Raw genomic sequence first — 26,286 nt, 5'->3', positions numbered from 1 at the left:
GAGCGCCCAGTCTACCCTCCCCTGGATTCACCAGTGCTCACCATTTGCTACATTGGCTTTCTCTCCCTCCCTCCCTCTCTATTTTGCTGAACTATTTGAGACTAAGTAGCAGTCATCATAATACTTCATTCACCTCTAAACACTTCCCTCTGCCTTCCCTGAGAACAAGGATGTTGTCCCTTACAGCGATCACACTCAGGAAATTTAACATTGATAAAGGAATGATCGGTTCCACACAGGCCTAATACAATTTTGTCCAGTTGACCCAATAAAAGTCTTTCATTGCTTCCCCCCCTCTGTCCATCCAGGATCCAAGCAAAGATCAGACTTTGTATATAGCAGTCGCCTGGAGTTTGGATTTCTCCTCTCCCAGAGGCCTCTGCACTTCTAGGCGCCGCCTCCAGGTTGGCAGCTCTAGGTGGGTATCCCTTGGCCCTGGACTCAGAAGTGCTAATGGGATCCCTCCTTGGATCTGCTGAGCCTCCTGTCAGCCTCATAAATATCTTAGGCCCTGGAGGTGCTAGATGGAGAGGACACCGGTCCTGCTCTGCGCCTTGCCTGGAGGAATTTAGCCTCACAATAAACTAGACTCCAGTTTTGTTTTGTTTTGTTTTGTCTTATTGAATTTTATTTATTTATTTTTTTTTTGCAAGTTGATAAGTTTATTGTCTTTGTATGAAAAATCTTCATAGAAAATTTCAGTTTGGTTTAGCTCTCAGCAGCCCGCTCCTGAGCTCTGAGGAAACTTGCCTTCTTCTGAGCTACCCGATCTTTCTTTTGGGCAAGAGACATTTTGGGACGATTCCACCTCTTCTTTTTAACTTCTTTTTTAGGCTTTTCCTCATAGACTGGATTCTCTCGTATAGCAGCATGGGCTTTCTTGTACATCTCCTCCATCATGTCTGGCGTTATGCTGTTCTTTATATATTGAGAGAACTGTTTCTTGTAAGCATCTTCATCTTCCTCCATCAGGTAACGCATATAATCTGCAACGTTCTGACCCATGATGTGCTTCCGATGTACTTCTGCATTGAATTCCTTGCTTTCTGAATCATAACCAGGGAATCGTTTGGTACTGTGAGGGATGGATAAGCCTCCATCCACAGCTCCCTTCAAAGCCCCAAAAACTTTATTTCCAGTGGTAGTTCTGGCAAGTCCTGCATCCAAATAGCAGGTGAAGGCACCAGGTTGACCATCAATACTTTCCACATTGTATTCATCTCCAGTTACTTCCACTTGGCCTTCATAGATCTTGTCCATGCCAAACCTGTTGAGAAGCCTGCGAGCCAGCAGCAGGCCAGTACAATATGCTGCAGCATAATTTGTCAGGCCAACCTTCACACCATACTTCGGGAGTTCGTGAGCATAAGCTGCACAGACTATCATATCCCCTTCTATACGGGCATAAGCAATCTGACAAATGATATCTCTGTTGGTTACACGAACTATCATCCTGTATTTGGGTGTGTTGTACTTATTTTTATCCTGGATTACCAGACGTTTCCGAGCATAGTAATCAGTTTTACCCTCTCGTCGTCTTCTAAATTTCACCTGGTATCTCTTGAAATAGGCCTTATTCTTGACAACTTTAACAAACCCCATCCTGCGGATCAGAGAAGAGCGTCCGCGGCTCAGCACAGACCGGCAGGCCCGGGAGCACTACGGGGGGGGAAAAAGCGAATTTTATTTTTTTAACAAATCAATTTTACTGATACCTATTAATAAAGCATACAATTCATCCAAAATGTACAATCAATGGTATTTGGTATAATCACATAGTTGTACATTCATCACTTCAATCATTATTAGAGAATTTTCATTATTTCAATAATAATAAACAAAAAACAAATCAACAGGAAACTTTTTCACCTCTCAATCTCTGTGTTTCCCCTGCTGTCCACAGCTGCCATTTCTGACTATTCTAGCACAATTATTTATTCAACATTGTTATTGAGATCTATTCACATACCATATGATCTAAAGTGTATAATCAATGGCTTTTAGTATAATCACAATGTTGTGCATTCATCACCACAAATTATTTTAGAATTATTTCATTACTCCAAAAAGAACTCCATACCCCCGAGCATGCCTTCCCCAGCTCTACATAACCACTAATCAAATTTCATCCTTATAGATTTATATTTACATTTTATATAAATGAAATCGTACAATACACTATTTAGGTCATAGTAACGCAATCATACAGTACTTGTCCTTTTGTGTCTGGCTTTTATGTCAACATAATGTCCCGCACGTTCGTCCATGTTGTCGTAAGAACCAGCCTCCTGTTTACGTGCAGGGGGCACACTTGTGCCCCAACCCTTGCGGCTGGTCAGTGTGAGCCACGGCTGAATCAGCAGGGTGGGGGCAGCCTTCTCAGGACTCCACTCCAGTCTTGCTCCTCTGGGCGGGGTTGTCTAACCAGGACTCCAGAGCATCATGGGCACCGCCAGGCTCCACCCTGAAGCCGCCACAGTTATCCTTGGGAGGTGACTTTTCCAGTTCCAGTGGCACCTCATTGCCCACCAGATAACCTCTCCAGCGTGCCCAGCCGCTGCCACCACCCTGGGCTTGGTCATGTCCACGAAGCCCTCCCCTATTCCAAGCCTCAGGACACCTGCATGCGGGCAAAGGTGGGGCTCATGATCTCCTCCGCCCTGGGTCCCTGCAGGGGCCACGGAACTATTTGCTGACTGTCTTTGGTAGTAAGCCAGGCTTACTGGCAGGCGATATTGTCTTTATTTTCAGATGAGGAAACTAAGATGCAGAGACAAATTTCCATGGGATCCAATTTAAGGCCATAGCAAGAAGAAAACCTGGAGTGCAAGCCCCTCATTCGACTGGTGGGGAAACTGAGGCTTAGAGGCTGTGGTGGTTTGAAGCTGTATGGACTCCAGAAAAAAATGTCCTTAAATCTAAGCCTCTATTATAGGTATGGACCCATTGTAGGCCAGAGTTTTTGATAAAGCTACTTGAGTTAAAGTGTGACCTACCTCATTCAGGGCGGGACTCATTCAGAGAAAGAAAGCCGTTGAAAGAAGCTGAAAGCAAGAAAGGGAAGGGGGGAGACCAGCAGATGCCTTGTGGCAGTGGAGCCAAGGATCATTGACAGCGGTCTTCCTTGGAATGAAAGCATCACCTTGATTTGGACATTCTCTCTGTCTCAAACTGTAAGCTAACAAACCCCATTGTTTAAGCCAACCCATTTCAAGGTATCTGCTTTAAACAAGAAGCTTGGGAAGATAAAACAGAACTCCCTGGGTTTGATTCTTGGCTGTGCCTCTTTGCAGCTCTGTGACGCTGGCTCCTGGAAAGAAGGGGTGTAAGGAGCTATTATTATCCATGCCTGAGACTATGATGTATGTTGGAGGCAGAGGCATGGGCCCTTTCAAGAACTTTCTGTTCTGGTATACTAGGGACAATCAGTAACAATAATAGCAGAATTCATTGAGCGCTTGCCACGTGCCAGGTACTGCTCTAAGCACTTCACAAGTATTAACTCATTAAATCCTCACATAATCCATAAAGTGGGTGCATGATTATTCCAACAGCTCCATTTATAAATGGGGAGAGACAGCAGCTTAGGGAGATTGAGCTACTTGCTAAAGCTTCCAAAGCAGCTGCAGGAGACAGCTGAGGTTGGAGCCGGATTTCTGCCTCCTCTGTGCTCTGTCTGGAGGCCAGTACTTGGTGCTGCCCAACGCGCTATTTCTTGAGGCCTGAGGCCTGGACAGATGAACCCTTCTCAGGTCATGGCAAGGCGCAGAACATCCTGTTTGAGAACTGGGCTAACTGGGGACCCCTCTGGAGTCAGGCAGGTGGGGGTTTGAATTCTGGCTCTTTCACTTGAGTGACCTTAGAGCTGTTTGATGTCAGGGGCTCCACTTTCTCATCTGTAAAATGGAAGATTGTGTTGGGATGCCTGGGTTCTACTCCACATGAGTAAAGTCATTAAACACAAAGACCTCAGTTTCCTCCTATATAAGATGGAGAGAATAATCTCTTGGTTATTGGGTATGAAACTTCAGCAAACCATATGGGGGCTGAGTTTTCGCTTTAACATAGTTTATAAAATGAAGCTCTGTGACATTTCAAAACTCAGCTGACGGTGGGAAGGAAACGGTAGAGATGCCATCCCTCCTGCCCTTTGGACCCAGCGGCCTCTTTACCGGTCACACATTGCACTCTCCCGGCCCCCCCCCCCTTCCCAACTGGAACTGCCAAACCAAGGGGAGCCCCAAGGACTTTTCTCAGGGAAAGCTGATGGTTGGCCCCTGGGGATCCACGTGCTAACCGGCCAACGCCGGCTGGCTGAGAGACTACAAACTCGGACGCGACCACTTGAGGCAGGGAAGCTGATGACGTCAACGCCTCGGCCTAGCCTTCTTAAAGGCACAGACTCACACCCGGTGGTCGTTTGTTGTGCCTTAGTGGCACAAAAAATTGTCTTATATTGTGGTAACATAGATAACATAACATCTCCCATCCTAGCCACGTTCACGTGTCCAATTCAGTGGTATCAGTTGCACCCCCAATAGTGTTACCAACACCACCATCCAATAACCAAAAGTTTTCCATGTCCCTCAAAAGAAAGTGTGGACCCATTTATCTTTAACTCCCCGGTTCCCCACCCCACCCCCGTGGTTCCCCGTCGTCTTTCTCTCCCTAGGGAAGGCGCACAAGTTTCCAGGCGGGAGGGGGGTGGTCCAGTGCGGGGTTGGGCGGGGAGAGACGCGTCTTCCCGAGACGCGGGGTCGGAGACGCGCGCGTGGGGTTGAAGCCCGCCTGCAGCGGGGAGGCGGCCTGAGGCGGGGGGCACGGGGACCCCGGGCTCTAACCTCCAGCCTCGGTTCCATGTTCTGTAAAATGGGGCCAATAATAACCAGTTTCTCAAACTGTGAGACTCTGGAGAAATAACGATGAGACGTGCTAGGCAAAGTAGTCAACTCAACAACGTCGGGCCCCGTCCCTGCCTCAGCCCCAGGCCGCGGGAAGGCGGCGTCCGAAGCCCAGGCGGCGAAGTCACTCGCCCGAGGGCGCACGCGGGGTGAGCCCAGGTCTCCGGCTCCCAGGCCAGGCTTTTCCCGCTGTCCAGCTAGCCCGGCCCCGGTTACGGCTGGTCTGGCCCCACCGCCCACACCCGCGCGGCGCCTCAAGCGCTGCGGAGCTGCGGCCTCACTGTCAAAGAGGGAGGAGGCGAATTCCTGCACGACAGGGTCCCGGGGAAGTTGTAGGACCTCAGCGGAAAGCGCGGCAGGCAGATGCTTCCTTCCGTTATTTGATCGCTGTGCGACCCCGAAGCCGCGATTGTACCCGCGGCCGGCGCGCGGGCGAGGCCCCCGAGGAAGGGCGGGTGTGCTCTTCCCACGTGCGCCTGCGGAGCTCGTTGGAGCGTGAGGGCTCCGGGTGCAGCGCTCGGCCTGGGCAGCTGTGGGGGGAGTTGACGAGAATAAAGTTGCGGCCGCCGGGCTGGCGCGACTTCGAACCCACGACCCCTACGACCTGGGCACGCGAGCCCCGCAGGGTCGCTCGGCGCGAGTGGGGCGGGGCCGGGGCGGCGGCACTCCGGGCGTGCGGCCGGTCGGCCCGCGTGGGGCGGGGCCTCGCAGCGCCTTCCGGGGGCGGGGCCGGCTCGCCCGCCTCGGACGGCAGTGTCCCGGCGGGCGGTGCGCGCGCGGCCGCTGCGTCGGCCGCGGAGCCGCTATGGGCCCATCGGGCTCCGGGCGCCGCGCCGCGCGAGCCCCAGCCTGGAGCCAGGTGGGTTCCGGGCCGGGTCTGGTTGGGGGCGGCGGCCAGAGCCGGGCCTTTGGAGGTTTTCTGGGGGGCCGGGGCTTGGACTGAGGCTGAAGTCGTGGGCCGTTGGGTCGTCCTAGTCTGTCTCACCCGGCTCCTCCGGCGCGCGGAGCCGGGCCAGGGAGGATCGCTGAACGGCGAGGAGCGGTGCTGCCTCCCAGTCCCCACTTCCCGCCGTCTCGGCTGCGCTCCCCGGCTTGTGTTTTGGGGACGGACTGAGAGAGCGCTGCCGGTCCAGACTCCCGGCCTGGGGTGGGGGTGGGGAGCCGAGGGACGTCGGGCCTGCAGCCCGCAGAGGGCGGGCGGACCCTTCGCCACCCTCAGACGTGTTGACTTGTTTCCCTCACCGCCCGCTCCCACTTTTTAGCCGTGCTGGGTGCTCGAATTGGGGGGCCACTGGGGGCTGCTCAGGTGTTTTGGTCTTTGGGGCATCGGGATCACCGCGGCGCCTGCACTTAAGAGGTGCACGGTAACCGTGGGTGGCGCGGGTGAGGGAAGAGCAATTGAGAATTGCGTTGTTTGGAAAGGTTATCGTAAGGATTCCTTGAGGTAGCTCACTGTCGGTCAACAGTAGAGTGAGGTGGGGGTGGGGTTGCAGTCCCAGAGCACCAGCCTCTGCCTCCTCTCTATCTAGTTTTCCGAGTCCTGTTCTGTGACCTGAGGCTCCCTTTGTTTTTCAGGATTGAAACAACAAGATGAATGACCAGGACCGAGGGGGCATTAGCCCCCTCCAACAAATGGTGGCCTCAGGGGCTGGGGCAGTGGTCACCTCCCTCTTCAGTAAGGCTTGAGGCAGGGGCACCTGGGGACTGGGGCAGACCAGGGGTTGGAGGTGACTTAAGTTGGGGAGGAGGGGGCTGGGCCCCAGGGGAGAGGTTAGGGGGAGAGTCCCTAAAGGCATCTTTGGCGCCGCTCTCCTCCCCCAGTGACACCCCTGGATGTGGTGAAGGTGCGCTTGCAGTCTCAGCGCCCCTCGGTGGCCAGTGGTGAGTACCTGACCCTGGAACTGGGAGGGGGTGGTGTTCGCCAGCTGGGTTCCTTGAGCAGGTAGATGCTTCCCCTGACTCAAGGGGCTGCCTTGTATTTTAGAATCGATGCCTCCTTCCAGACTCTGGAGCTTCTCATACACCAAATGTGAGTGCCCCAAGCCAGAGGGAGCCTGCACGGTGACTGGGGGGCAGGGAGGGTTCAGGGGGAGGAGTGTTCTAGCCTCCACAAGGCACCCAGTTGGCTAGTTCTCTGTCCTGCACAAGAATGTCCACCCAGGGATCCCAGGCTCTGCTGGCCCTCCAGGGGTGGGGGCTCACCAGCTCCCGGGCCCTGGTATCCTAATGCCCCCTCCCCTCCCCCAGGGTCCTCCTCTTTCCGATCCACAGGGAAGTGCCTCCTTTACTGCAACGGTGTCCTGGAGCCCTTGTACCTGTGCCCGCACGGTGCCCGCTGTGCCACCTGGTTTCAGGACCCCACCCGCTTCACTGGCACCGTGGTGAGGCGCCAGCCTGTGGCTGTTCCCCAGGGTTCAGTTTGGTGGGCAGCAGACCCAGGAAGGACTGTGGAGTGCAAGGCATGCAGAGGTGGCTGGTTTGGTCTCAGGGAGGGCTTTCCAGAGAAGGTAGCGCCTCCTCGAGCTTTGAGGGTGAACAGAGTACCTGAAGCTGGTTGGGGAACTGCACGTGTGGCGACCTGAAGGTCTGAAGGGATCCAGCCTCTCCCTAGGACCCAGGGTTGTGGGCAGATTGGGCACAGGCCCAGCCTGATCCAGTCCCCCTCCCAGCCTTCCCCTAATGCTCCCTTCTCCTGGGCTCTTGCTTGCCTGCTCAGGACGCCTTTGTGAAGATCGTGAGGCACGAGGGCACCCGGACCCTGTGGAGCGGCCTTCCGGCCACCCTGTGAGTACCCTTGTCCCACATGCTGACATGTCCCTGGGCCCCACAGATCCCTTGCTCCCCAGTGGGCTGGTTGGGCAGGGGTTCAGGATGCCCAGGGAAGGCTTGGCAGGTTTGGGGGTCCTGGCTGATCTCCATCCACCCTCAGAGTGATGACCGTGCCAGCCACCGCTGCCTACTTCACTGTGTACGACCAACTCAGGGCCTTCCTGTGCAGCCGAGCACTGACCTCTGATCTCTACGCGCCCATGGTGGCTGGCGCACTGGCCCGCCGTGAGCACAGCCCAGGGCCCCTCTGTCCTCCCTCTGTCCTCCCTTTGTGCATGAGCCCAGTCGTGACTCAGCCCCAACTTCTGCCTACCTGGGAAGTGGGGGGCATGTCCTAAGGGCAGTGGCTGGGGGCTGCTGTGTGGGTCTTCTGGCCTGACTTCTCCCCACCCTGCAGTGGCCACTGTGACCGTGATCAGCCCCTTGGAGCTGGTGCGGACAAAGCTGCAGGCTCAGCATCTGTCGTACCGTGAGCTGGGCACCTGTGTCCGGGCTGCGGTGGCTCAGGGTGGCTGGCGTTCCCTGTGGCTGGGCTGGGGCCCCACTGCCCTGCGGGATGTGCCCTTTTCAGGTAGGCACCCAGGGGTGCAGGCGACGGGGTCTGGGAGCCCTTGGGAGATGCATGAGAGGCCCTTCGGCAAGCCTTCATTTGCTACTCCAACCATGTGCTTGTCTGACTTGTCTGAACCTTGATGGTGCAGCAGGCACAGGACTTGCCCAGGCTTTCATGAGAACATTCCTGGAGGATGCCTGGCACGGGGCCTGGTGTATAGCTGGTGGTGGATATGGGTCTCGGGCCACCCCACCGCTCTCTTCATCTCTAACGAGCACACTTCTTTCTCCAAGCTTTGTACTGGTTCAACTATGAACTGGTGAAGCGCTGGCTGAGTGGGCTCAGGTCAAAAGATGAGACGCTTGTGGGCATCAGCTTTTTGGCTGGCGGCATCTCAGGGATGGTGAGTTGACAGGGCTGGGAGTAAGACCAACTGGAGTGGCCTTGGGGACCTGAGGGTTGTTGGGGATGCTCAGGAGAGGAGAAACTGCCTTGCAGGGCGTCGGCTACTTGTCAGCTAGTGAGCGCACCGTCCCTAGTATAACCTTGCCAAGGAGGGCAGTCCCTGTGAGGCCTTCATCCCTTCCGGCCCCGGGAGCTTTCTCCTGTGCTTGGATGCTAAAGCGGGGTGGGGGGTGAGGGGGGTCCTGGAAATGGAGACCAGCCCTCCCCTGCCCCATCAGGTGGCAGCCATCCTGACTCTGCCCTTCGATGTGGTGAAGACTCAACGCCAGATGGCACTGGGGACAGTGGAGGCTGTGCGAGGTGAGGGCTGGGCTGATGGAGGGGCGCGCAGGCAGGGCCCTGAGTGGGGAGAACTGGGCTAAGGGTGTCTTGTCTTGGCAGTGACACCCCCACGTGCCGACTCCACCTGGCTGCTGCTGCGGAGGATCCGGGCTGAGTCGGGCACCAGGGGCCTCTTCGCAGGTGAGGGTCTGTGTGCGCGTCCTTGCCCTGCGAGGGGTTCTGGCCCGACCTCTGACCCCTGACCCAGACTCCTCCTCCTCCTGCAGGCTTCCTGCCAAGGATCATCAAGGCCGCCCCCTCCTGTGCCATCATGATCAGCACTTATGAGTTCGGCAAAAGCTTCTTCCGGAGGCTCAACCAGGAGCGGTCTCGGGGCCCTTGAAGGGGATAAGGGCATCTCTTCCGGGATGGGATGATGGGGCAGGAGGAGACTGAGCCAAGTGCCTTTTCCTCAGCACTAAGGGGGGGGGGCCTGTTTCCCCTCCTCCCGTGAGCCCCAGGAGTAGGGCTACCGCCCCTCTGGGCCTCAGGCAGCTTTCTTCCTGCTGCTCCCCATTCCTCACCCCTGAGGACTGCACTTTCCCACCTGTGAGTTCAAGACCAAATGGGCTAGTTGCCCCTCGCCCCTTCGTTCCTCTCTGTGTTTGCTGTAGCTCAGGCTGCCCTAAGGAGCGCAGATCCTGGGCCCGTTTCTGTCAACCCTTCCCTGCCCTGTGCATTCCTTAAATGTAAAGATGGTGAACTTCTGTGGAGCTGCTGTGCCTGGGGATGGGGCGGGGGCACGGGAATGGGACTTGGCAAGTGATCTGCACAGAGGGGCCCGGGGGGGCCCTGGGGCTGGTTTGGGCTGCCTAGAGGACCCCTTCCCCCCTCCAGTGCACCCTAGAGCAGGGGGTGAGGCGGGGGAGTGCGGGGGGAGGTGGACACTAGCACCCTGGGAGTCCCCTTCAGGGACCCCACGGTGTGGAGGCCAGGGTGGGGGTGGGGAGGCTCCCCCTGGCACGAGTGACCCAAGAAGAGGGCTGCTGAACTGCCCGGCCTTAGCCAGCTGCGAGAGTTTGCAACCTGAGGCCGAGACACAATTGTGGGGGACTGTGGGGGGAGCACCGAGGGCCCCACTGGGTGTGCTGCTCCGTCCCCCTCCCAGCGGGGCGCAGCCTCTTCTCTGCCTGGTCGAGTGAGTTACTGAAGCACCAGGTTGAGGGCTCATCCATGGCTTGGTCCTGCGAGGGCAGACCTCATACTTGAGCCGCTGCACACGGAGACCCCCTGCCTGAGTTCTGAGCTGCCTGCTCCCGGGCACCCGCTGCTGCTCTGTCAGCCCCACTGCCCCTGCTGACCTCCGGACAGGCCCTTCACCGCCCCACACGGACAAGGGTGCCCTCACTCCTCCGGTGTTTATTTGTTGAATCCCCTCAGCAGAGATCCTCACCCTGGTTGCTGAGACGGGGGGGCTTCCAGGAGATCCACAGGGACAGCTGGGAGACACACGGGAGATGGGGGTGCCAAGGCCGGGCGACCAGCCCCGGGGGTGGGAGGAAGCAGAAGACAGGCCACAGGGAGCCAGCCAGGCGGCACGGCGGCCCGAGGAGTGGAGCAGGCTACCCCCAGGATGGCCTTGGCCTCGGGTCACCTGCTTCCTGGCCCAGTCCACTTCCCTTCAGCCCCTGCCTCCTCGGGCAGGAAGCTAGAGTGGGCAGGGAGCGAGGGTTTAGTCTTTTCCGGAGAGGTCCCTGGCTGGGTGGGCAGCGGTCCTAGCAGGGTGGTCTGCATCGGGGGGCTCTGTGAATGGTGGGAGGTCCATGGCCCCAGGCAGGTGGGACCAGCACTGCTCCTGCTGCTCCTCAGCTGGGGCTCAGTGCCGGACTGCCCTCGGGACTGTCGCTCACCAGGCACTCGTTGGATTTGAAGCTCGCCAGGGACTTGCAGCTGGGAATGGAGGCCAGGGAGCCGCAGAGGCCCAGCATGGAGGGCGTGGGGTCCTTCCCTGGGGAGAGAGGGCGGGTGAGGCCTGGCCAACTCAGCTGCATGTGGGTGGGGGAGGGGTGGGCAGTGAAGGGGCAGCCCCCAGGTTGTCCCCGGGAGTCTCCTGGTTTCTTCCGGAGGATTTGCACTTTCAATTAGACCTTGGTTAAGCCCTTCCTTGTGACACGCATGGGAGCTGGGCACAGGGACACTGTATTGTAATCCTCACTTTGTCTCTGTCTCCCCCTGAGGTTCATCCTCTCTTTGTCCATTTATTAAACACACAGTAAGCACTGCTCTGTTCCAGGCACTGGGATACAGAGATTGAATAAGACAGTCCCTGCCCTCGTGGAGCTCACAGTCTGGGGGAGACAGACAATCACAAACAGTGGGTGGGGTTACGTGTCCGTAGCCTGTCTTGTCTCAGAGGCCTATGGCCATTGATAGGGCGTGGTTTAAAAAAAAATCCAGGATCAGGAAAACTAGGATGGGAAAAACCAAGATGAAGCCAGGGGTGAAGTCAACACAAAAGGCATGCGTTGAAGTCCTGGGAATTTGCTTGCAGGGAGCCGCTAATTTGGTTCTGAGCTTCCTGGCAGCCAAAGAAAAGGGGGAAACAAGGGTCAGGCAAGCGGGTCACACATGCATGAGATTTAAAAGCAAGTTAGGCTGAAGAGCTCCCCAGAGTTCTGGAGTCCCCGTGAGGGTGAGGAAACCAAAAGGCCATTGAGCCTTCACCATAAGCGGGACACTGGTGATTATTTTCATCAACATACTCATTTCACAATAAGGCGAAGTGATGGGCCAAGCTCACACAGCCAGAGGAGGTACAGCTGGGATTTGCACCCCAGTCTGCTGGACACCCCAAGCCAAACTACTAATCGCTGTGCTAGGCTCCCAGGAGGGGCCGACAAGTGAATGAGAGAAATGGCCAGGGCCTGTCTACAGGCCCAAGGCCTTGCCTCGGCCCCTTCTGGAGGGGTGCTGGTTTGGGGCTGCTCACCGATGGGGCCCCAGGGCTCCTCGTCCCTCTTGCCATCTCCCAGGCGCTGGGAGTCTGAGCTCAGACTGGCCTCAGCTGACAGCGGTTCGGTGCTCATGAAGCTGTGTCTGTGGCAGAGCAGAGCTGGGTTTGCTGGAGGAGGCCTGCGCCCCCACCCCCACCCCCAGCCCACGCAGAGCACAGCTGGTGCTTACCTCCGGTAGAGCTTGGGGTCGTTGGCACCCTCGGCCCCACTGAGCGTTCCCAGTGAGGGCCATTGGTTGACCAGGGGTGTGGCGAGCTCCTTGGAGCCCTGGGTCAGGGGGGCGTGGTCACCAGGGATCAGACCTGTCCTGGGGGTGGGGGAGGGGGGTCAGGCCTGGCTGGGAGAAGGAGCAGAAGTGGGGAAGGGAGGCTCAGCAAGGGATGGGGGGAGGGGTTAGGCATGAAACCTGGGTACAAACGTGGGAACACAATGTTGAGGGGCAGTGGAGCAGATCCTGGGGTCAATGGAGGGGGTACCAGGGGTCAGAGGGGTGACGGGCATTAGCTCACTAATGCTGGGGGTTAGAAGGAATGATGGGGTGTGTGGGTGATGGGAGATTAGTGTGGGGATCCCTGAAGGGTAACAGGAAGTCTTGGGGATCATGTTTGAAGTCATGGGGTGGTGAAGGGTTGGGGGAACCCCTGGATCATTAGGTGGACAGTGTTGTAGATGAGGGGTGTTAAAGGGCGGGAAGAAGGCAGGAACGTCAGAAGGCCATCCGGGTAGGCTGGATGGCCTGGCCGATGGCCATCCCAGGTGCTGTCAGGGTGACTGAGCGGAAGGAGGCGGCGCATGTTGGGCCTCGCTGGATGTCCCAGGGGAGCTCACTGAGGACGCTAGGCAGGCGCTGGGAGGGTGTCGGGTGAGGGTGATGGGGTCAGTGGGTCGATGCTGTCGCTTAGTTGAGGTGGGTGTCAGGAACGGGGAAGGGTCATGGCATGAAGGGGGTCCGCCGGGGTGAGGTGCGCGGGGTGCCCCGGGCAGGGTGGCCGCGCTCACAGCTGCTCCTGCAGCTCCAGGATCACGCCTTCCAGCTCGCGCTTTTCGCGCTGGTTCTGCGCCGCCGCTTCCTCCAGCTGCAGCTGCAGCCGCCGGTTCTCCGCCTCCAGGTCCTTCAGCTGCGACTCGCGCAGCCGCACCAGCTCCTCCAGGTAGCCCTGCGGGGGCCGGCGAGAGGGGGTCGCAGCCGCCCCCCGCGGCCGTGCCCTGTCCGCGCCCTGCCCAGCGCCCGCCCCGCGCCGCGCGCACCTTCTGCGCGTAGACGATGCGGAACTTCTGCTCCATCTTGTGCCACTTGCTGTACCAGCTGTCCTCGTCGGTGACGAGCGGCAGGTACGGGTGCTCGGGCGAGTTGTCCTCGCTCGTGCTGCTCTCGGCGCTGTGCCGCTCCTCCTCGTCCGTCAGGTAGTCGTAGCTTCAGGGAGGGAGCAGTGGGCGCAAGCCGGCCCCGCCCCGTGGCCCTGACCGACCTCCCGACCTCCCGGCCGGGAAGCCCCCCGCCTCGGTCCCGCCCCCGAGGCCCCCGGCGCGCTGCTCACCTCTGGGTGAACTTCAGGTAGGGCGTGTAATCAATGACCACGGGGGTCTTCCCGTCCAGCACCTCCCCCTTGAGGCAGAAGCTGAGGAGGGAGCCACAGGATTGGGGGCGGAAGGAGGAGAGGGGGTTGGGGTCCATGGGAGAAAGTCCCCTTCCCCCGGCACCTTGCGGATCACACCTGAAGTCAATGGCGCTAAGTCCGATCAGCATCCCAGTGAGGACCGTGGCTTCCTCCCGCAGCATGATGGCGCCGGAGTCATAGAACCTTCTGTGGAAGGGGGCAGGGACCGGTGGTGCAGGGTTCCCCCGGGGGCCCCCCACCCCTCAGGCCTGCCACTGCCTTACTGCACATTTTCCCCCAGCGCTAGAGGAAGGTGGAATCTGCTTCCTGCTCACACATCAGGTGTGGCTCCTGGGGCTCACTGGGGAGAGGACCCGAGTCTCCCGCCTATTGGAAGGGGCGCACCCTGAGAATAGACGCCCTCTGGCCTCTGAACCATCCCTTCCCCACCAAGTACAGGTCATCCAGATCCTTAAAATGAGGAAACAAGCCTTAATCATCAGCACTGGGAGTACAGGAGGTGCTCAAAAAGCATGACCTGAACTCTGATATGTGAGGACAGATTAGGGACAGCTATGGTAAAATCAGCAGGTTGGGGTGGCCATTCCATTATGTGTTTGTAAGGACATGCGCCCACTGTACCAGCTCCAAGCATAACTTTTCACACCAGCACACACTGTGACCCCTGCCCCAGGGACCCAGTCTCCCTGAGAATCCTCCATGCCGCGGTTGCAGCTCTGCATGCTGGGACAGTGTGAGAACTGCCGCTCTCGTTGCAGAGCAGGTAGAGTTGTGTTGTAGGTCATGGATCGAGGCCACCAAGTAAAATGATACATTGTTGAGGTTTGTCCAGAGATGTGCCCAAGGGTAGAGCTGGGCATGATGGGACTGGTGCTGGGGAGTAGTGGGGGGCAGGCGGCTTGGAATTTGAAATGGAGGTGATGGTGGTATTAGGCAAAGTGTGTTCCGAGACCGCAGGTTGGGGTGAACTGTGGACAGTCTGGGAGAGGGACTCTCCCAATGCCTGCTGGAATGAACCAGCACCCTGGACTTGTTGGGCTGCCCAACAGGGTCTGACCTGGTGGTCCGGGTGTCCCGCAGAGCCGTGGTGATGTATTCCGACATGCGCTTCTCCATCAGTGCCACCCGGATCCATGCCCGGCCCTGCAAAGTATGCTCACCCTCGCTTGTGGTCGCAGAGGGACCCCTGTGTCTGGCAGCAGGTCTGGGCCTCCTGGCCCCTCTCCCCAGTACCAGCGCCTTGTGTCCAGTGGGGACGAGGGAGGCGCCCCGGCCCCGCCCCAGCCCAGGCCCCGCACCTTGGCTCGGGCTGTGCTGATGTTCTCCATGTTCTCGATGCTGCTCACACAATTGTTGGGCACTTTGCTGCAGGCCAGCCGGATGTAGTCCCAGAAGCCTCGCTGCCCATCGGAGCTGAACCAGCTCACTGGACCTGCTGGGGCACAGGCTGAGCCAGGGCAGGGTGGGGGCTCAGCAAAACCAGGGTGTGTGGAGAGGGTCTGTGTCACGGGGCGCATGCATGCATAAGCTAAGCAGCCATGCACGCACATAGTGCCTACCCCTAGCGCGTGTGCACACACGCGCATGCACACAGAGGGCACACCAGCACAGAGCTACATGTCCAATGAGGGGCTTCTGGACATCCACTCTAGTGTGCCCAGAAGCCCCTCTGCCCCTCTTCCCAGCTCTGTGCGTGAGCTTCTGTGCATGCCCCAGAATTGGGGCGAGGGTCAATGATGGGGTTCAGAAAGCAGAGGAATATGTCAGAGGGTTTGGCTGGAAGCTAAGGGCTGGGAGTTGGGTGGGCAATGGGGGCCGAGAACCCGGACCTACCTTTGAAACGGTGGCTGAGGATCTGCTCCAAAATGGCCGCAAAATTAACAAACTCCTCAGATGAGTCATCGATGGGCTCGGCCGTGTACTTCTCCAGCAGGGTTTTCACCGAGAACCTGGTTGGTGGGGCAAGGGAGACGGCCGTGCGGCGTCAGGTGGGAAGGCAGGGCGATGCTGGTCACCGAAGGGTGTCAGGCAAAGGTGGGGGTGGCGACGGGTAGAGAGGAGGTTGCAAGAGGCATGCACGTGGTGGGGAGGGGAGGAGGGGGGCGGCAGGTGAGAATATAGTGACCACAGGGAAGCTGCGCTGTGGGGAGAGTGACAGGTGGGAGACTGATGGACAAGGCGGGTGGAGGAAAGGTGACAGTCAGAGAGAGAGCAAGGTATGAGAGGGGGCAAGTGTTAGGGAGAGGGCTGGAGCACCAAGAGCCCGGGGGGCTGCCCAGAGCCCCGTCCCCAGGGGAGCCCCTCCTCCTTGACCCTGTGTGTGTGGGACTTGCAGATTGTCAAGGAGAAAGAAGCTGGTTTGGGTCCCTGCCCTGAGCATCTCCTGCTATTACTGGAACAACCTTTAGTCACTTTGGGGTTGGGGCATGTGATTGGCACCGTGCACATGGAGCGTGGGCATGCTTGGCTGGCCAGGTGGGCAGCTGGCACACGGGTGCCCCCCTTCCCCCTTTTACTTCCCAGCTCTGCCGCCCACACACCAGCTGCCCAGAACCCGGCAGAGCTGCACGGGGGAGGTGTGGGAGGGTGGGTCTGACATACACACCGGGTGGGAAGGGACATGGGCAGCAGATCCCTGGAAGGGGTCTTGGGAGCCCAGACACTTGGCTCCTCAGAGAGGAAGGGAGCCAAGAGAAGCCGGTGAGGCTGATGGACAAGAGCCAAGCAGCCCCATCTCCCTCCAACCCTGCCCCAAGCCTCAGGCTCCCTCTGCAGTCCCAGCCCCTGCAATCTCCACCTGCCAGGCCTGCAGTCGGGTGGGGCAGGGATGGGGACCGGCTCCCAACATCCCAACTGTTGCCCTCTTAGAGGGGACAGAACAGGGGTGGGGAGATCAAGTTATGCCGGCTGCTTAGAACTGTCTTTTTTCCCCTTCTAAATATATGAGGCTCTTAGCAGGTGGCAAGCACTATGTTTTGCATTTAGAATCTCATCCAATCTTCACAACAGGCCTGGGAGGTAGATCCTCTTATCATCATCATCTCAGGCTTATAGATGAGGAAACTGAGGCTCCAAGAGGTCGATCTGATGGGCTCTGTGGTGCAAAGACAGCGCGCTGGACCTCTGGCCTACACCAAAGGAGATCTAAGCGGTTCAGGGTCCCAGGCTAGTCAAGCGAGGAGTCGAGCAGGTATGTGTATCTGATTCCTGCTGCTCCCTGAGCAGTCCCTGCCTCCTCACACTGCAAAGCTTCAGCCTGTGAGTACTGGCCCCTGAGGCTCCCAGGCCAACGGTCCAGCTGAGCCCACGGAACCCTCCCTTTCCCTTTGGGCTAGAGTTGGTCTGCCTGAGGTCAGAGCCAGGTCAGAGTGGGAATTGCACCAGGGAAGGCAGCCCTGGTGGAGTCAAAAATACTGGGTGGCCTTGGGCAAGTCACTTAACCTCTCTGAAGCCTGTTTTTCCATTGCAAATGGGAAAAATAGTGCCTGCCTTGTTAAATAATGTTTTGGCTCCCAGACAAGGCTGGGAGGAGTACGTGCAGGCACTGGGCAGGGGTGGCGAGGAGCTGGGCCATTAGTGGGAGGGCTGAGCCTGTGTTTGGGGCATGAGCTGGGCTTTCTTATGCAATCCCCCAGTTCCTCCTGGTCATCTGGGTCAGGCCTCGGTGGGGGGCTGGGGCTGAGTTCAGTGTGGCTGCCATCTGCCATCTGTCCTCAGCGGTGCTGCAGAGTGGTCCTTGCTCCCGGGAGCCCCAGGTGTGCTTCTGGTTAGGAGGTGCAGTGGCTGCTGCAGGTTACCATGGAGACAGGGAGGCCAGGGCCCAGGGGACCCTCGACCTGCTAAAGGGAGCTGTTCTGGGAGCTGGAGGCAACCACGTGACAGCAGTGAGGCAGCAGGAGCCGAGGGGCTCCTGAGCCTTTGTCAAGCCCATTCCTCCAAAACCCCACTGCTCAGCCCCCTCCTCCAAGGCCACGTCCAGACCACCAGAACCCCCGCTTCTCCAGCCTGGGCCAGGGGTTCCCCTCTTCCCCGACACACTCGAGCTTCAGCTATCCTGACAGACAAGATGAGGAAGAGGAACCTGGGAGGACAGTGTGACGAGAAGGATGAGAGGGGAGTCATGGGGTCGGGGCTATTTCTGTGTGCATGGATTCTGTTATAATCATTCTTTGGGGTGGCTCTTATATCCACCCCATGTCCAACATAGGTGAGATGAGGCACCCAAGGCCCAGAGTGGCTAGGGTAGCTCACCAAGGCTGCATAGCTAATAATTGACAAAGGAAGAGCTTGAACCTAGGATCATGTGGCCCCAAAGGCAGAAATCTTTGTTTTAGACCCCACTGGCACAGGCTGGGGGTGGCGGTGAGGGTGGAGGCAGGGGCCTGTGCTTGGGGCTGGGCCACAGCTGCACTCATTGCTTCCGTAACATTCCAGGTGTTCTTCTGGATGGTCTGGTGTGCCCAGCACCGTGCTGGGCACTAGGGACGTAATGGTGTGAGACGTCTGCAGAATGGCCAGGTGCGTGTCCAGGAACCTGGGAGGTGCTAGAGGGGCCGGGGGCCAGGGCATCAGTGTGCGGGCTGGCGGGGCTGGCAGGGGACGACCCGAGCCCTGCACCCGGGAGCATGCTGCCTGAGGGACCTACTCCCCGCATCTGGGGCAGGTCGGCAGGAGAGGCTGCAGGTGGAAAAGGCAGCTGGCATGGGGACCCCAGAGGGAGAGGCGAGTGGGGGTGGGGGTGCAGGGAGGGTGACTGGGTGACTGTCCACTTCCTGGCTCGAGGGAGAGACGGGGAGGGTGAGTCACCGCAGGGCTGAAGTGGGAAAGACCACTTCCAAGGCCCCCAGAAAGCAGGCAAATCTTCCCAACACTGCGACAGCCCCACCCTCAGGGACCAACGGCCCTGTCCCCATCCTCCTCCCTTTGAACCCAGGGGATCCAGGCTTCTGTGGCTGGACCCTTGGTCCTTCCCATGATGGGGGGACAGCACCCCTCACCTGTCACGGGATGGATTCTGGGGCTTTGCCCACACACCCAAGCTACTCTGCTCCAGGCTTCAGCTGCCCAGAGATAGAGGCGGGCACACGGCGCCGGCTCCCGGGAAGTCCCCGGGCTGTGCTCCACCCGGGAGAGGCCAGGGGGCAAGGCTGGGAGTGAGGGTCCGCGGGAAAGCATTCCTGCCCTCCTCAGCTCCTCTGCCCACCTCACCCTCGCCCCCAGCAGCGGAGCCAGCCAGGCGCCCTCCCCCTCACCCCCAATGTCACTTCCTGGTTCTCACAGGAAGCTGCAGTGCCAATAAAACATCCCCTCCCCCCCAGGCCCTGGGCCTAGAAGGGTCGGGAGCAGCTCCCCACACCCCCCCCCCACTCCGGGCCTGTGCGCCCCTCTTACCCCTGCGCTCGCCGCCCTTCCCTCCCGCGGCCCGCGGCCCCGCGCCGGCGCCCACCTGCACACGGTGATCAGGTTCCTGCGCTCCACGGCCACGTTGCGGGAAGACGCCTTCTTGGAGGACAGCCCCAGAGCCATGGTGGCCTGGACAAAGCTCGCTTCCATGCAGATGCGCGGCCCCTGCTGCCGCCGCCCGCTGCCCCCCACCCCGCCCGGCGCCCCGGCGGCCCCGCCGGCTCACGGCTGCGCCCTCCGCCCGCCGGGGCCCCGCGACCCCTCGACGGGCATCCCTCAGCCTCCGCGCCCGGCGCCCGGGCCCCTCGTTCCCTCCCCCGGCGGCGACACCGGAGCAAAACAAGGCGGGGAGGGAGCTCTCCGAGGTGCTGAGCCGGGGCCCGTCACCCCCCTCCCCGGCCGCCCGCCCCCCCCGGCCGGTGACGTCAGGACCCTCGGGCCCCGCCCCTGCAAGCCTGGGACCAATCCGCAGCGGGTGCAGGGTTTGGTGGGGAAAGGGGGAGGGCCCGGGCCCCCGGGAGGACGGCGGGGTCCTCTGAGAGGCAGGGATTGGAGGGAGGAAGGGGACAACTGGCCTGGCCCCCGCCCGCACGTTCCGGGTCCGGGTCTGTTCGTCCCGCGTCCCTGGACTCCGACTCCTCCAGGCCTCTGTCGGGTCTGTCTGATTTCTCTCCCCGCTGCCTGGGGAACGGAGGTGCTCACCTCGGGACCCCCACTCTAGCCCCGCCCCCCACCCATTCGGCCGCGGCTGCTCAGCGGGGCCAGGGCGCTGGCTGCCTCCGAGGGCGCAGTGGCCCTCGCTGCTGCCCAAGAGGCGGAGGAACAGTCAGAGAGACTGCGTGTCTGTCTGTATGTCTGCCTGGGCTGGACTTGTCGGTCTGTCCCAGACTTGCGGAGCCAATTGCTCTTGGGGCGAAGGATGGGAATCCAGAATAAGCCTCGGAGCGCAGCGCCTGCAATCCAGCGGGCCCCCGAGGCTCTGCAATTTCCAGCGGTAGAGCTGGTGCCACACTGCACAGCGGGCGACGCAGCTGGCGAGGGTGGCAGTGGAGGCACTGGCTTCCGCCTTCCTCCTACCCCCTCACACCAGCCCAAGGCCCGCTGGCCGCCAGCATTGCTGCAGGATGCCATCAACTCGCTCTGAATGGAGTCACTGACCCTGTGCAAAGCCACCAGGGTCACCCCTCAAACCTGACTGCAGCTTTTACAGGAAGGCGGGGGAAATGGCCCGTAGTCTTGCTTCCCTGCCGCCCTTTGCCTCCCCGTGGCTCTCCCACATTCCTGCCCCATTTCTCCGGGATGCTCGTCTCTCTGTTCAGCTGCCTTAAGGCTCCCAGCTGGTTCCCCTTTCACCCACTGGGTTGCCCAGCTACCACGCAGAGCCTTGGTGGATTGAAGGGGCTGCACCTCATCTCCCCCCCCAGCCTCAGGGCTCAGCTCATAGTTATTCACCAACTCTGGCCGCCTACGCAGTGCACACCCCTGCTTCTGTTCTGCTCGTCGCAGTCGGAGTCTCCCTATTGATTCAGATGTTCACCAGACAGGCAGGGAGCAGGAGGAGATGAAGGACCTGGAAGCCCCCAACCGGGTTTGACACCCTGGAGCTGGGGAGAAGTCTAACTCCCAGCTTGGCGTCTTCTACTCACACAGCTCCAGCCTCAGTTCTCGGGTTCTTGGACCTAAGATTTGGTCTCTTTAGTCCCTCCTCTGCCTTCCTCTTGCCTCATCTCTCTCTAGAAGCCCTTCTAATCATCCTTCTGCCTCCAAACCATAGCCAGGGCAGTCATGTGCTTTTTTTTTTTTTTTTTTTTTAATGGCAAGAGCTGTCATGCACAGAAGAGCATATAAAAAATTGTGTCTAGTTTAAAGAATATTTACAAAGCAGACATCTGTGTAACCACCTCAAAGTTCAAGAAGAGAAGCATTTTCAGCACCCTGGGAAATTGTCCATTTCCTCAAGAGGTAACTATGCTGACTTGTGATAATCACTTATTTCGTTGCTTTTCTTTATAATCTTATCATCCAGGGGTGTATCAAATATAGTTTAATATGGTCAGCTTTAAAATTTTGTAGAAATAGAGCCATGCTGCATGGATTTTGTTGTGATTTGCTTTGTTTAATATCGTGTGTGAGAAAGTCGCTTTCCCTTCATGTGTACTGTCCCATTGCATGACTCTGTCACAATTTACCTTTTCTCTCACTGATGGTAATTTTGTGTATTAGATAGGGTCTAGTCACGAAAACAGAAACCATCTTATATTTTCAAATAGAGAGCATGTAATACAGGGAAAGGAGTTGGGGAACTTAAAGAGCAAAAGGAGACCACAGATAACCCAGAACTAGTCTCTGAAGGAAGCAGCTAGGGCTGCGGGAACAGGAGGGAAGAGTGAGGCTACCAGCACCTCGGAGCGCGGAGGAGGCGCACTGCTGAGCTGGCGCTCGGACTCGGAGCCTGACGGGCAGCTGCCGCTTATTCCTCTGAGGAGCAGCGGCAGGGCGGTTCTCAGAATGCGGACAGAAGCTGGAGGCTGGCGCCAGCTCCCGACGGTAGAGGGACACTGATATGAACGGGAGAAATGGAAAGTCCTTTCTTCCTTCCTCCTGCCTTCCAGTCACCCTCTAGTACCTCCCGCTAGCAGAACCTAAGAGAGAGCAGCTAGTAATGGAATGTGGGAAACAAGTTAGCAGAGTCTGATGCCCCACCCAGCACCAGAGAGCAGAGAAAAGAATGGATTTGGAGCTGAAAAGCAGTAAGTAAATAACTGCAGGGCAGTAAGTAAATACTCAGTAGACAAAGTACCTGCCTTGCCACACATATTTGAAAAGCAACTTCATGCCTCTGTTTAACAAGACGAAGTATCCTTTGCACAAATGAAGATGCTCTGTCTGCTTTCCCCAAAAGAAGAGATTAAAGTCCCAACAGTAACAGTATCCATCTCCAGGTGATAGTGACATTATCCATCCAGGAATTATTATAGTGATTCATCTTCTAGTTCAAGCACATTCCCTCTAGAGTGTTCTGTACCCTAAAAACTAAATTATAATGCTTGGGAGCTGGGGGAGCTCAAGTGGTTGAGATTCCAGGTTCAATCCCCAGTCCCAGTATCTAAAATATAATAATAAAAAAATAAAATGAATTATAAGGAAGCGGATGTGGCTCAAGTGATAGAGCTTCCACCTGCCATATGGGAGGACCTGGGTTCGATCCCTGGGGCCTCCTGATGAAAAGGAAGAGAAAGCGTGCCCACGTGGCAAGTGAGTACCTGCGTGCCTGCGTGGCGAGCCAGTGCCCACGTGGTGAGCCAGTGCCCTACACAAGTGAGTCACACAGCAAGATGATGATGCTCCAAAAGAGAGACAAGGGGAGAGTCAAGGTGAAGCACAGCAGAAACCAGATATTGAGGTGGCACAACTGACAGGGAACCTCTCTCCACATCAGGGGTCTCCAGGATCAAATCCTAGTGATTCCTAGAGGAGAGAAAATGAGAAGAGAAGACAACCCAGACAACAAAAACAGCAGGGCAGGAGGAGTGGAAGGGGGAGGATAAATAAATAAATAATTTTTTTTTTTTAAGAAATTTTAGGGGAACAGATGTGGCTTGAGCAGCTGAGAACCTGCCTCACACACAGGAGGTCCCAGTTTTGTTCCTGGTGCCTTGTTAAAAAAAAAAAGACAAGGAGCAGAGAATGAGAAAAACCAACAAGCAGACAATGAACAAAAACAACAACAAGACAATGAGCAAAAACGAGGAGGGAGCAGATATGACTGAAGCAGTTGCGCACCCGCCTCCCAAAGGAGAGGCCCCAGTCCAGTTCCCAGTGCCTCCTAAAGAAAAACAAAACAAAACAAAACAGACAACAAGCAGAGAGCAATAAAGAACAATGAACAAGGGAAACAAATGTGACTCCACCAGTTGGACTCCCACCTACCACATGGGAGGTCCCGGGTTCGGTCCCGGGCCTCCTGAAAGAAGAGGAGCAGATGCTGCCCCCACTGCAATGAGCAGATGCTGCAGCCCAAGGGGAGCGGATGTGGCTCAGGCCAGTGGGCACTCCCTTTCATGTGCGAGGTCCCGGTTTGGTTCCCGGTGCCTCCAGAAGAAGAGCAGACAACGAGCAGAGAGACGAGAGAATCATGGGAGGGGGGGTTAAATAAAGAAAAATAAAGTGAAAAAAAAACAATGAGCAAAACAGATAAAGAAGCCATGGGGGGCAGATTATCACGCTCACCACCATGAAAAAACCTTATATAAAGTAATAAATGAAAGAAAGGAGGGGAAATTTACGTACATATTTAAATATATAAATTTATGGAAATTCTATTTCTTTATGTAATATATATATTATAATACCAAAAAGCAAGGAAGGAAATACCCAGAGCTTCTATAACCCTCACTGCTGTAACAAATCAGGAGCTGTGTTCTTCAAGGTACTGGGGCTGGGGATTGAACCCATGTGGGAGGTGGGCATTCAGCTGCTTGAGCCACATCCGCTCCCCAGATCAGAAGTTGATATTTATAACTTTTGTCTTCCAGTACTTATTTCATTTCCTGTTGTCCTTAGCCAGCCCTTTAAGTTGTTTGGACTTTTTACCATATACAGTGACCCCTGCTTCCTTCTTTTTTTTTTTAAAGGTGTATTTATTTATCCCTCCCCGCCCCCCCCCCCCCCGCCATTGTCTGTTCTCTGTGTCCATTCACTGTGTGTTCTTCTGTGTCCGCTTGTATTCTCATCAGGCAGCATTGGAGATCTGTGTCTCTTTTTGTTGCATCATCTTGTTGCATCAGCTCTCCGTGTGTGTGGCACCATTCCTGGGCAGGCTGCAGTTTCGTGCAGGGCGGCTCTCCTTGCACAGGGGCCACCCCTAGAAGAGAGGACACACTTACGTGGGGGCATCCTTGCACGCAGCAGCACTACATGTGGGCCAGTCACCACCCGAGCCAGGAGGCCCTGGGTATCGAATCCTTGGACCTCCTATATGGTAGGCGGATGCTCTAATCTGTTGAGCCACGTCTGCTTCCCATCTGCTTCATTCTTGAAGAATCTGAATCCTCAGAATTGACTTGCTATAATTTTTCTTTAACTTTTTTTTTTATTCGAGGAACCTGGGATTAAACCCGGGACTTCGTACAGGGGAAGCAGATATTCAACCACCCGCTCCCCAGTTTTTCTTTAACTTTTACTGTTGGACATGGGAGATCTAAGAGGTACCCTGGAGAATCCCCTGGATTCCAGGCATAGTCCTCCCTGCCTCCACTGTGTAGCTGCCATTCAATTTCTCCTTGGAATTTGGGATCAGTCACCCCGGAAAGGGCTCTGTTCTGAGCCCAGGTGGGAGTATTAACTTCTGGTTTAGTCCTGCCGTTGTAGGGCGGGGTGAAAGCCTTCCTCTCGTGGTGTGTAGAGGCGTAGGGTCTCTCCCCTCTTCCCCCTGTTCCCTCTGTACACTGGAAGAACTTCCAAGTGCCAGAACCTGGACTGCCTGAGGACCCTCTGGCTGCTGGAGCCCACGCTATCCAAATGCTGGGCAGGCTGAAAGTGCTGGGAATGACACACCCACCCACAGCAAGCCCTAGCCAACAGCCGAAGAGGCAGGTGGACGAACACCCCAGCGCCCTGGCTAGTCAGGAGGCTAGTTCCGAGGGGCACATTCTTACAGACTCCCCGACTTCCCCAGCAAGATCAAGCTCTAGTAGCCCACACTGTTAACTTGCTTGACAACAAACCCTTAGTTAGCTTTCTTTCCTTCCCTGCTTCACTTTCCCACTTCCCGACTGGTGGTTCCTAGCATTGCTTCTCAAATAAATATTGGTGTTTGAACCCTTGTCTCAAGTTTTGCTTCTGGGGGAACCCAAACCAATATAATTAGTATCCACAGTGATCCTGGGAGGCAGATCCCCAGGATGGTTTCTGGAATTGTACCGTTGGCCATCCAGATGACAACAAGGATTCCATTGCTGGAGGTAAGCAGGTGCTGATAATCCCTGGAACACTGAAGCATCTTGATTACTAAAATTCCCAGTGGGGAGCTGGGATGGTAGTCAGCAGGCATTGCCTATGCAGTAGCTCCAGGATTTGAGAGAGAAGAGGGAAATGGTAATTTTTTAAGGACTGCGATGTTGACCGGTTGTTGCTAAACGTCCTTCAAGTGCTAAAAGAAGAAACTGACAGACTCAAATCAGCCAGCTATGCCAGGGCAAAATGTGAAAGCGGAAGATCTCTGCGGCAGTGTTTAAGGAAATTCTCATCTTCTGCAGCCTGTGCAAGGAATACATTGATGAAAATCAATGCCATACTCTGCTGGTGAGAGTAGCAGAGTTAGTATATTTTAAGGTCCTAGCAAGTCATGACCCTGACAGGGAAGGACTGGGATCCTGAGACCTGTGTGGAACCATCTGTTTTGAGCCCTTTGGGCCAGCAGAAGTGGTCTCTCTCCAGTGCTGAAAGAAACCTGGTTAATATACAAAAGTCCTCATTGGAGGTGGATGCCTCGCAAGATGATGCCTTGAGATCTGACCCTGACTCCCCTCAGTAACCAGGGTCAAGTCTCACCATGGACCCAGCTCTTGGAAGAAAGGGTTATTCACAAAAAGAACCAGAGGGTCTGGCTAACATGTACCAGCTGAAAATGGGAGAACCTGCTTGGGAATGGATCTTGATGGTGCTAGACTGGGAAAGCCACAGAAATAAGCTGAAATCAATGAAACCTGAAGAGAAAGGAGAGACCAGCAGACGCCACCATGCACCTTATCATGTGGCAGAGCAGTCAAGGATCAGCGGCAGCCCATCTTCAGAAAGAAAGCATTGCCTTGATGATGCCTTGATTTGGACATTTTCCTGGACTCTAATCATAAGTGAGTAAGTTCCCATTGTTTAAACCCAACCCATTTCACAGTATTTGCTTGAGTAGACTAAGAAACTAACACAGGGGGCATTCTCCCATGACTCATGGCTGAACATTTCATAGGTTTGGGAAGGGCACCTGGAGACAGTTGTAATCTTCTGCTGGGTATATCTTCAAACTGTAAAACTGAGGCCCTGACTAGTCTTTCCCTGGCTGGTAAGGTGGTGGGTCAATGCTGGGAGAGGCAGAGAGGACCTCTGGCCACATCCCTCTCCACCAAAATTCTAGCTCCTGGAGAAGTATGCTTTTGTCCCTATCCCCAGCTCTGGAATCCTGGCTCAGAGATTTTTGCCTGGAGGTAGAAGCAGATCTTAAAACAGTTAGTTGCTAATCTCTT

The 26,286-nt window shown here is 56.7% G+C and overlaps 3 protein-coding genes across 8 annotated transcripts; 1 reads left to right on the top strand and 2 right to left on the bottom strand.

Moving 5' to 3' along the window:
- Nucleotides 1–659: 659 nt before the first annotated feature.
- Nucleotides 660–5,553, bottom strand: LOC131275053 (large ribosomal subunit protein uL18). The gene has a single exon (XM_058284345.2). It carries the CDS (start codon nt 1,600–1,602, stop codon nt 709–711), a length of 894 nt encoding a protein of 297 aa, XP_058140328.1. The 5' UTR covers nt 1,603–5,553; the 3' UTR covers nt 660–708.
- Nucleotides 5,554–5,633: 80 nt separating this feature from the next.
- On the top strand, nt 5,634–9,776 carry SLC25A39 (solute carrier family 25 member 39). Of its 2 annotated transcripts, none has more exons than XM_004451559.5 (12): nt 5,634–5,760; nt 6,477–6,576; nt 6,723–6,782; nt 6,886–6,930; nt 7,173–7,282; nt 7,618–7,685; nt 7,831–7,955; nt 8,128–8,301; nt 8,577–8,686; nt 8,967–9,048; nt 9,130–9,210; nt 9,297–9,776. In XM_004451559.5, exons 2-12 carry the CDS (start codon nt 6,492–6,494, stop codon nt 9,410–9,412), a joined length of 1,056 nt encoding a protein of 351 aa, XP_004451616.1. In that variant the 5' UTR covers nt 5,634–5,760; nt 6,477–6,491; the 3' UTR covers nt 9,413–9,776. The 2 variants fall into 2 exon arrangements, with proteins under 2 accessions (XP_004451616.1, XP_004451615.1); XM_004451558.5 differs by having other exon boundaries at nt 7,149–7,282.
- Nucleotides 9,777–10,728: 952 nt separating this feature from the next.
- RUNDC3A (RUN domain containing 3A) lies at nt 10,729–19,252 on the bottom strand. Of its 5 annotated transcripts, none has more exons than XM_012522583.4 (11): nt 19,089–19,252; nt 15,476–15,591; nt 14,941–15,077; nt 14,700–14,785; nt 13,739–13,828; nt 13,562–13,642; nt 13,272–13,437; nt 13,023–13,180; nt 12,193–12,330; nt 11,999–12,105; nt 10,729–11,017 (listed from the first exon to the last, which is right to left on the bottom strand). In XM_012522583.4, the coding sequence occupies exons 1-11, from the start codon at nt 19,193–19,195 to the stop codon at nt 10,875–10,877; spliced, it is 1,329 nt and encodes a 442-aa protein (XP_012378037.1). In that variant the 5' UTR covers nt 19,196–19,252; the 3' UTR covers nt 10,729–10,874. The 5 variants fall into 5 exon arrangements, with proteins under 5 accessions (XP_012378037.1, XP_004451620.1, XP_004451624.1 ...); XM_004451563.4 differs by having other exon boundaries at nt 14,941–15,074; XM_004451567.5 differs by having other exon boundaries at nt 14,941–15,089; nt 19,089–19,237.
- Between the last annotated feature and the right edge of the window lie 7,034 nt (nt 19,253–26,286).

The sequence above is a fragment of the Dasypus novemcinctus genome, chromosome 21 (genome assembly GCF_030445035.2).
Source record: "Dasypus novemcinctus isolate mDasNov1 chromosome 21, mDasNov1.1.hap2, whole genome shotgun sequence".
Lineage (NCBI taxonomy): Eukaryota > Metazoa > Chordata > Mammalia > Cingulata > Dasypodidae > Dasypus > Dasypus novemcinctus.
The sequence above is the reverse complement of the archived record's forward strand: the minus strand, read 5'-3'. Positions and strand labels throughout refer to the sequence as shown.